The sequence below is a fragment of the Oncorhynchus clarkii genome, chromosome 13, assembly GCF_045791955.1.
Source record: "Oncorhynchus clarkii lewisi isolate Uvic-CL-2024 chromosome 13, UVic_Ocla_1.0, whole genome shotgun sequence".
Taxonomy (NCBI): Eukaryota; Metazoa; Chordata; class Actinopteri; order Salmoniformes; family Salmonidae; genus Oncorhynchus; species Oncorhynchus clarkii.
Window position 1 is genome coordinate 64,579,293 of NC_092159.1, and position 9,743 is coordinate 64,589,035.

General features: G+C 45.7%; 1 protein-coding gene across 1 annotated transcript; it reads right to left on the bottom strand.

Annotated features, from left to right (window-relative positions):
* Window positions 1-5,436: 5,436 nt before the first annotated feature.
* LOC139365261 (acyl carrier protein, mitochondrial-like) lies at window positions 5,437-9,580 on the bottom strand. Its single transcript, XM_071102772.1, has 5 exons — window positions 9,322-9,580; window positions 8,484-8,606; window positions 7,140-7,227; window positions 6,528-6,648; window positions 5,437-5,627 (listed from the first exon to the last, which is right to left on the bottom strand). Exons 1-4 carry the CDS (start codon window positions 9,490-9,492, stop codon window positions 6,557-6,559), a joined length of 474 nt encoding a protein of 157 aa, XP_070958873.1. The 5' UTR covers window positions 9,493-9,580; the 3' UTR covers window positions 5,437-5,627; window positions 6,528-6,556.
* Window positions 9,581-9,743: the final 163 nt, after the last annotated feature.

Sequence of the window (9,743 nt, forward strand, 5' to 3'; positions counted from 1 at the left end):
GATGTTGTCTGTCGTCTGTTCATTTCTGGCCCTATCCCCAAATAGAGCCCTAAACCCTACACCCCTGTTAGGGGCGGCAGGGTGTCAAAGCCATTTAACAATTCCTATATGTGTTCATTAACCAATCCAATTAAAATCATTGTCTGTTTCTGAGAATTTGTAAGATCCTTATTTGCATGAAATAGACAGAGCCCAGTCTAATCAAAATTAGCCAATGGCATTTATTCTCGGAGCGCGCTGCTCATAGAACCCTCTACAATAGTGATGTCGTAGGTTATAAAATGACTCTCCTCCTCTCGACCAGGACAAAGCAGGTTCAAAAGTTAATTCCAACTCACTAGCACACATACAGTGCCTTGCGAAAGTATTCGGCCCCCTTGAACTTTGCAACCTTTTGCCACATTTCAGGCTTCAAACATAAAGATATAAAACTGTATTTTTTTGTGAAGAATCAACAACAAGTGGGACACAATCATGAAGTGCAACGACATTTATTGGATATTTCAAACTTTTTTAACAAATCAAAAACTGAAAAATTGGGCGTGCAAAATTATTCAGCCCCTTTACTTTCAGTGCAGCAAACTCTCTCCAGAAGTTCAGTGAGGATCTCTGAATGATCCAATGTTGACCTAAATGACTAATGATGATAAATACAATCCAACTGTGTGTAATCAAGTCTCCGTATAAATGCACCTGCACTGTGATAGTCTCAGAGGTCCTTTAAAAGCGCAGAGAGCATCATGAAGAACAAGGAACACACCAGGCAGGTCCGATATACTGTTGTGAAGAAGTTTAAAGCCGGATTTGGATACAACAAGATTTCCCAAGCTTTAAACATCCCAAGGAGCACTGTGCAAGCGATAATATTGAAATGGAAGGAGTATCAGACCACTGCAAATCTACCAAGACCTGGCCGTCCCTCTAAACTTTCAGCTCATACAAGGAGAAGACTGATCAGAGATGCAGCCAAGAGGCCCATGATCACTCTGGATGAACTACAGAGCTACAGCTGAGGTGGGAAACTCTGTCCATAGGACAACAATCAGTCGTATATTGCACAAATCTGGCCTTTATGGAAGAGTGGCAAGAAGAAAGCCATTTCTTAAAGATATCCATAAAAAGTGTTGTTTAAAGTTTGCCACAAGCCACCTGGGAGACTCACCAAACATGTGGAAGAAGGTGCTCTGGTCAGATGAAACCAAAATTGAACTTTCTGGCAACAATGCAAAACGTTATGTTTGGCGTAAAAGCAACACAGCTGAACACACCATCCCCACTGTCAAACATGGTGGTGGCAGCATCATGGTTTGGGCCTGCTTTTCTTCAGCAGGGACAGGGAAGATGGTTAAAATTGATGGGAAGATGGATGGAGCCAAATACAGGACCATTCTGGAAGAAAACCTGATGGAGTCTGCAAAAGACCTGAGACTGGGACGGGGATTTGTCTTCCAACAAGACAATGATCCAAAACATAAAGCAAAATCTACAATGGAATGGTTCAAAAATAAACATATCCAGGTGTTAGAATGGCCAAGTCAAAGTCCAGACCTGAATCCAATCGAGAATCTGTGGAAAGAACTGAAAACTGCTGTTCACAAATGCTCTCCATCCAACCTCACTGAGCTCGAGCTGTTTTGCAAGGAGGAATGGGAAAAAAATTCAGTCTCTAGATGTGCAAAACTGATAGAGACATACCCCAAGCGACTTACAGCTGTAATCGCAGCAAAAGGTGGCGCTACAAAGTATTAACTTAAGGGGGCTGAATAATTTTGCACGCCCAATTTTTCAGATTTTGATTTGTTAAAGTTTGAAATATCCAATAAATGTCATTCCACTTCATGATTGTGTCCCACTTGTTGTTGATTCTTCACAAAAAAATACAGTTTTATATCTTTATGTTTGAAGCCTGAAATGTGGCAAAAGGTCGCAAAGTTCAAGGGGGCCGAATACTTTCGCAAGGCACTGTACATGACACACACTATACCTGGATTAACTCCTGAAGTCTCACCATAGTTTATTACCACTTAGCAGACAGTTCCAGATAAGGAGAACCTGGAGGGGCTCTCGCTGTCTTATGTAATCACCACATAGTTATAGCTGAGTCGGTTCAAACATAGGTTAATGACCCTCTTTGCTTAAAAGACACATTTATTCCTACACAATGTTTCATTTCCAATTACCCCTGATCCATGCTACATAACCTCTTTCTTAGGAACTAACATTAATCAGATATTGTAAAACAGGGTATAATTTAATTAGTTATAGTTATATTTAAATGTAAATATTGTTTAGTCAGTATTCATAAAATGCCTAACGGGGGGGGGGGCTGGTGGTTAAGACCGTTGGGATTGGAGAGGAGTCATCATCATGGTAGAGGGGCCTGGTGGGATTGGAGAGGAGTCATCATCATGGTAGAGGGGCAGCAGGGGGGTCTGGTGGGTAAGACCGTTGGGACTGGAGAGGAGTCATCATGGTAGAGGGGTCTGGTGGTTAAGACCGTTGGGATTGGAGAGGAGTCATCATCATGGTAGAGGGGCCTGGTGGGATTGGAGAGGAGTCATCATCATGGTAGAGGGGTCAGGTGGGATTGGAGAGGAGTAATCATCATGGTAGAGGGGTCTGGTGGTTAAGACTGTTGGGATTGGAGAGGAGTCATCATCATGGTAGAGGGGTCTGGTGGTTAAGACTGTTGGGATTGGAGAGGAGTAGTCATCATGGTAGAGGGGTCTGGTGGTTAAGACCGTTGGGATTGGAGAGGAGTCATCATGGTAGAGGGGTCTGGTGGTTAAAACCGTTGGGATTGGAGAGGAGTAGTCATCATGGTAGAGGGGTAAAGTGGTTAAGACCGTTGGGATTGGAGAGGAGTAATCATCATGGTAGAGGGGTCTGGTGGTTAAAACCGTTGGGATTGGAGAGGAGTCATCATCATGGTAGAGGGGCAGCAGGGGGGTCTGGTGGGTAAGACCGTTGGGATTGGAGAGGAGTAATCATCATGGTAGAGGGGTCTGGTGGTTAAGACCGTTGGGATTGGAGAGGAGTAATCATCATGGTAGAGGGGTCTGGGACCCCGGGCCGATCCCATTCAAGCAACAACAAAAAATTGGACGGGCCTCCGTTGAATTCCCGAAATCGCGACGTGGCCCTTAAGTCAACAACAGTTTTCCCCTGACATTTGGTCTCGGGGTCCATTTAGGTCCCGCCAGCTTGATCTCAATATCAAATCACTTCTGGGTAAAAAATGAACTTCCTTTCTAGTAGTAGGTACACAGAGAGAACCACGTTTCCATCCACAGAGCGAGTCAAGTCCTAAAATAAAATCATCACATCAGCAGTGATGGACAGATATATAGTTTAACTTTACTCAAAAACAGATTGAAACGTGGTTATATACTGAGTGGGCAAAATATTAAGAACACCTGCACTTCCCAGGACAGAGCACCTGGTCAGTCTATGATCCCTTATTGATGTCACTCTTCCCAGGACAGACTGACCAGGAGAAAGCTATGATCCCTTATTGATGTCACTCTTCCCAGGACAGACTGACCAGGAGAAAGCTATGATCCCTTATTGATGTCACTCTTCCCAGGACAGACTGACCAGGAGAAAGCTATGATCCCTTATTGATGTCACTCTTCCCAGGACAGAGCGTTCACCTGGTCAGTCTATGATCCCTTATTGATGTCACTCTTCCCAGGACAGAGCGTTCACCTGGTCAGTCTATGACCCCTTATTGATGTCACTCTTCCCAGGACAGAGCGTTCACCTGGTCAGTCTATGACCCCTTATTGATGTCACTCTTCCCAGGACAGAGCGTTCACCTGGTCAGTCTATGACCCCTTATTGATGTCACTCTTCCCAGGACAGAGCGTTCACCTGGTCAGTCTATGACCCCTTATTGATGTCACTCTTCCCAGGACAGAGCGTTCACCTGGTCAGTCTATGACCCCTTATTGATGTCACTCTTCCCAGGACAGAGCGTTCACCTGGTCAGTCTATGACCCCTTATTGATGTCACTCTTCCCAGGACAGAGCGTTCACCTGGTCAGTCTATGACCCCTTATTGATGTCACTCTTCCCAGGACAGAGCGTTCACCTGGTCAGTCTATGACCCCTTATTGATGTCACTCTTCCCAGGACAGAGCGTTCACCTGGTCAGTCTATGACCCCTTATTGATGTCACTCTTCCCAGGACAGAGCGTTCACCTGGTCAGTCTATGACCCCTTATTGATGTCACTCTTCCCAGGACAGAGCGTTCACCTGGTCAGTCTATGACCCCTTATTGATGTCACTCTTCCCAGGACAGAGCGTTCACCTGGTCAGTCTATGATCCCTTATTGATGTCACTCTTCCCAGGACAGAGCGTTCACCTGGTCAGTCTATGACCCCTTATTGATGTCACTCTTCCCAGGACAGAGCGTTCACCTGGTCAGTCTATGATCCCTTATTGATGTCACTCTTCCCAGGACAGAGCGTTCACCTGGTCAGTCTATGATCCCTTATTGATGTCACTCTTCCCAGGACAGAGCACCTGGTCAGTCTATGATCCCTTATTGATGTCACTCTTCCCAGGACAGAGCACCTGGTCAGTCTATGATCCGTTATTGATGTCACTCTTCCCAGGACAGAGCGTTCACCTGGTCAGTCTATGATCTCTTATTGATGTCACTCTTCCCAGGACAGAGCACCTGGTCAGTCTATGATCCCTTATTGATGTCACTCTTCCCAGGACAGAGCGTTCACCTGGTCAGTCTATGACCCCTTATTGATGTCACTCTTCCCAGGACAGAGCGTTCACCTGGTCAGTCTATGATCCCTTATTGATGTCACTCTTCCCAGGACAGAGCACCTGGTCAAAGGGGGGGGGGCACCTGGACAAAGGGGGGGGGGGGGGACTCAATATTAGGATGGTGTTCTCAAAGATACTGTGCAGAAATCACTCCAGCATTTCCTGGTTGCTAAAATGTCAGTATATGTTCCTAAAGACACTGTGCAGAAATCACTCCAGCATTTCCTGGTTGCTAAAATGTCAGTATATGACAAAACAAGCAGAGAATCATTGTGAAATGGATTTTACCCAGAATGCTGTGTTTTTAAAGCTGGTTTACAAAAACATTTTATTGAATGGGAAACATAGAACCGCTCTACTGCTTCGTAGACTTGCTTTCAAGGACCGTGACAGATCCATAACTCATATTTCTATGTGAATTTGGTTGGGGCTTAGTGAGGGAACTCCCTGTCGGGCCGTAGGGCTGAGTGAGGAAACTCCCTGTCGGGCTGTAGGGGTGACTGAGGGAACTCCCTGTCGGGCTGTAGGGGTGACTGAGGGAACTCCCTGTCGGGCCGTAGGGGTGACTGAGGGAACTCCCTGTCGGGCTATAGGGGTGAGTGAGGGAACTCCCTGAACCACAAGATGGCGCTGTACAACAAGAGTCCAACCATAAAAGTGATGTTTATTTTTCACCTCCCGAACTCAGGAGGAAAATACACATTTTCATTAAATACAGTGGAACACGAAAGGCATCTGCTGCCACAGAGAGGAGGAGAGGGAGGAGGAGGAGAGGGACTGATGAAGTGGTGGGGGGGAGGAGACGCTGCCCAGCCAGTCGGACAGCATCATCAGGACTTCCTGTGAGGAGCAGAAACAGGAAGTTCCACCTCAGTAAAACAGACAGGGATTCAAACAACCGATAAAATGCGATTGACGATGTCATTTCTGCTCGAGCCGACGTCTACAGCGTTCACAGTCAACGGGAAGACCCCCCCCCCCCCCCCCTCTCTTCCAGCAAGGGGGAACATCCCACCCCCCTTCCCATGGGCAAGTCGATCTGGACACTTTCAAGAGTAAGTTAAAAGCCAGACTGAGGCCCGCACCCCCCTGCCACCCCCTCTAAGGGGGCGTGTCAAAGTTTGGGAACCACTGCACTGAATGACTGATAGGGGGCGTGTCAAAGTTTGGGAACCACTGCACTAAATGACTGATAGGGGGCGTGTCAAAGTTTGGGAACCACTGCACTGAATGACTGATAGGGGGCGTGTCAAAGTTTGGGCACCACTGCACTAAATGACTGATAGGGGCGTGTCACTAAATGACCAATAGGGCGTTATAGAAATTAATTTACTAAATGTCCCCGACATGTTTATTGAATTAGACAGCTTTTACATCCGCTAAACAACTGAAAAATATTTTCCTTAACGTATATATATATTTGTTTAAGTACTAATGTTACTGTCCTCACAACAACAACAACAACGTTTAAATGAAAATACTATAACTGAACAATTACAAAGGACAGGGTTTTCTGAGTGGCTTCGAAGTCTCTCCAAAAACAAAACATTATCAGCAATACAGGGTTTTTGTTATATATATAGATAGATAGATAGATAGATACACATTGGAGACGAATGACAGAGCTCTGATGAGGCCGAAACACAAGGCTTTTTAACAGTTGTTTAAATGGTGAGAGAGCGTTACGCCCTCGTCGGCGTGGGGGAAGTCGCCGTGGGGGAAGTCGGCGTGGACACTCACTGGGTGTGTTAGTAATTCCTGGTTCATTCTTATTCATACACGTCCTTCTTGTCAGCGATGTACTGGACGATATCCTGAGGAGACATCAGCTTCTCTGCCTCCACATCCGGGATCTCAAACCCTGCAGCAGGAACACGTTAACACACACACACACACACACATTAGGCTTAACACACACATTAGGCTTAACATACACACACATTAGGCTTAATACACACACACACACACACACATTACGCTTAACACACACATTAGGCTTAACATACACACACATTAGGCTTAATACACACACACAATTAGGCTTAACACACACACACGTTAACACAGTGGTATTAACCACAGTTGTATGTAGGAAGTGGAAAGGGTTAGTTAATCCTAACAACTAAGTTATCGTCATCAAAATATAATGACTAGTCTAGAACATTCCTATTTAAATCAACGAATGGACCAGCAGGGAGACACAGACATGGAGAGACAGACCGACAGAGAGGGGGAGGGAGAGACAGACCGACAGAGAGGGAGAGACAGACCGACAGTCAAACAGAGAGACAGGGAGGGAGAGACAGACCGACGGAGAGGGAGAGACAGAAAGATACAGGGAGACAGACTCACCAAACTCATCCTCCATGGCCATAATGATCTCTACCTGGTCCAAGCTGTCTAACCCCAGGTCCTTCAGGAAGTGGGACGACGTCGCCAGCTGAGGATACACATCGATCAGAGGAGATCAGGACAGACAGGGACATCCTAGATCTGCAGTCCTACTCTGAGATACATAACCAAAAGTATGTGGACACCTACTCGTCCAAAATCATGGGCGTTAACATTTTTGAAGGGGTGTCCACATACTTTTGTATTTATACAACGGGTGGGTCTAATCTCTGACGTTAAAATGTCTATTTACGCTGTTCCATCTGACTGCGCAGTCCACTGTCTCATCAGCCCAGCCAGGCAATTTATAAAATCTTCAATGTAAAAAACAGAACAAAAAGACTGAACGACTGGGTCGTGTCTCTGGCAACCAAACCGATCGAACGAACAACCAGCCAGCTTAGATTAGTGTCGGGACTATATTTCGTTGGAAGGAGGAAATTGTATGAATAAATGTATGAAAGATAAGGAGTGTTGATGTCAAACTGATCCTAGATATGTGGGGAATAAATTCACTAGACACCATAAACAGAACCACGAGGAAGCGAATGGGAACGAAACAGGAGAGGATTTGTCCAATAGAAACTCTCTCTCGTTTTCATTGCAAAACGTAAAACCGTCTGGACTAATGACAGTATTCCTACTCTCGAAAACGAGCCGTGGCGCCTCGGGTCTGTCCTTACCGTCCAATAGAAACTCTCTCTCCCCGGGTCTGTCCTTACCGTCCAATAGAAACTCTCTCTCCCCGGGTCTGTCCTTACCGTCCAATAGAAACTCTCTCTCCCCGGGTCTGTCCTTACCGTCCAATAGAAACTCTCTCTCCCCGGGTCTGTCCTTACCGTCCAATAGAAACTCTCTCTCCCCGGGTCTGTCCTTACCGTCCAATAGAAACTCTCTCTCCCCGTGTCTGTCCTTACCGTCCAATAGAAACTCTCTCTCCCCGGGTCTGTCCTTACCGTCCAATAGAAACTCTCTCTCCCCGGGTCTGTCCTTACCGTCCAATAGAAACTCTCTCTCCCCGGGTCTGTCCTTACCGTCCAATAGAAACTCTCTCTCCCCGGGTCTGTCCTTACCGTCCAATAGAAACTCTCTCTCCCCGGGTCTGTCCTTACCGTCCAATAGAAACTCTCTCCTCGGGTCTGTCCTTACCGTCCAATAGAAACTCTCTCTCCCCGGGTCTGTCCTTACCGTCCAATAGAAACTCTCTCTCCCCGGGTCTGTCCTTACCGTCCAATAGAAACTCTCTCTCCCCGGGTCTGTCCTTACCGTCCAATAGAAACTCTCTCTCTCCGGGTCTGTCCTTACCTTCTCTGGGTTGATCTTGTCGTAGAGCTTGAGGACGTACATGACTCGTTCTTTAATGCTTTCAATGGTGAGGGGAGGCAGGTCTCCATACTGTCTACAGAACACTCCCACTGAGCTGGAGATCTAGAGAAGAAGAAGAAGGAGGACAGGAAGGAAGGAAGAAAGGATGGGTTCAGAGGTCATTCACTTATCGATGACAGCTTGACTGACAACACTTCTGCACCCATTTGACCAATCAAGCAGTTTAGTTCAAGCCTAGATAATAGCTAGCTAATATTAGATGTCCACTGCATTGTATTTAGTGCGCAAGTCATGCGTGCGTCACATCCTGTCACAACAACCTCAGGTATTGATAATAAATAACACATTTGCTTTAGAGTAAATTAAAATGAGTTAAATCGACTGTCATCTAGCTAGTAAACACTATATAACATGCTAGTAAGCTATGCTAACAGTACTTAATTGTACGACAGATGAATAGTTTGAACAGAAAGTATCATTCAAATTGTACTCAACTAAACTAGCCAAGTATCAAACGATTACATGATCAATTAGCTTAGCTTAACTTTGTCTGCTGCTAACACATGAGACACAGACGGTTGTTTTGTAACATAAATGCACGTATCATTCAAACTATGCATTTTCACAGAGTCGGTTTCGTTGAATTAGTAAAAACGGAACCAGTTTTGTCCCGGTTTTAAAGAGCTTGGCTTTGCAAAGTGACCGGTTGGCACTTAGTTACAGATTTAGTTTGGAAAGACACTGGTAGGTCAATGTGCAATCCATCACTACTAGGCCACAGCAGCGACTAAATGTCTCCATGTTATTCAAGACAAACCCGTGTTTGCTCGATCCACCGGGTCCGCTGACTGCTGGCAATGAAGGACAACGGTCGGGGGTTGAATAGGACCGGGACAGCTGCGGTTCTCACTGCAAAGTTACCCGACGAGAGTCTCACGGAAGAGCGGGAGAGCTGGCGGACACACTGCGCTAGGACACGGGACGCCATGGTTTTGAGGATCAATCCCAGGGTGCAAAGCAAAACACGCGTTTTGGAAGACAAATTTGTTTCCACTAGATAGCACAGCCACAAAGTCAAAGGGAAAAGGAGGTCAAATGTGCGCAGGCGCACTAGTTATTATTTTAAAAAATAACGCCGATATTTAATATGATTTTTTTTTATTAAGCTATAACGTAATTATAATGCTTTCCGGTATGTTTTCTTATTTCATTAAATTGGAATAATGTAATAATTGTGAC

What these genes read in the sequence shown, in the direction of transcription:
- LOC139365261 (XM_071102772.1), bottom strand. Translation starts at nt 9,492, where the DNA reads ATGGCGTCCCGTGTCCTAGCGCAGTGTGTCCGCCAGCTCTCCCGCTCT. An exon ending in ACAAGATCAACCCAGAGAAG is followed by an intron (nt 7,228 to 8,483) that starts GTAAGGACAGAC and finishes GTGTATCCTCAG; the next exon opens with CTGGCGACGTCGTCCCACTT. An exon ending in GGCCATGGAGGATGAGTTTG is followed by an intron (nt 6,649 to 7,139) that starts GTGAGTCTGTCT and finishes TTCCTGCTGCAG; the next exon opens with GGTTTGAGATCCCGGATGTG.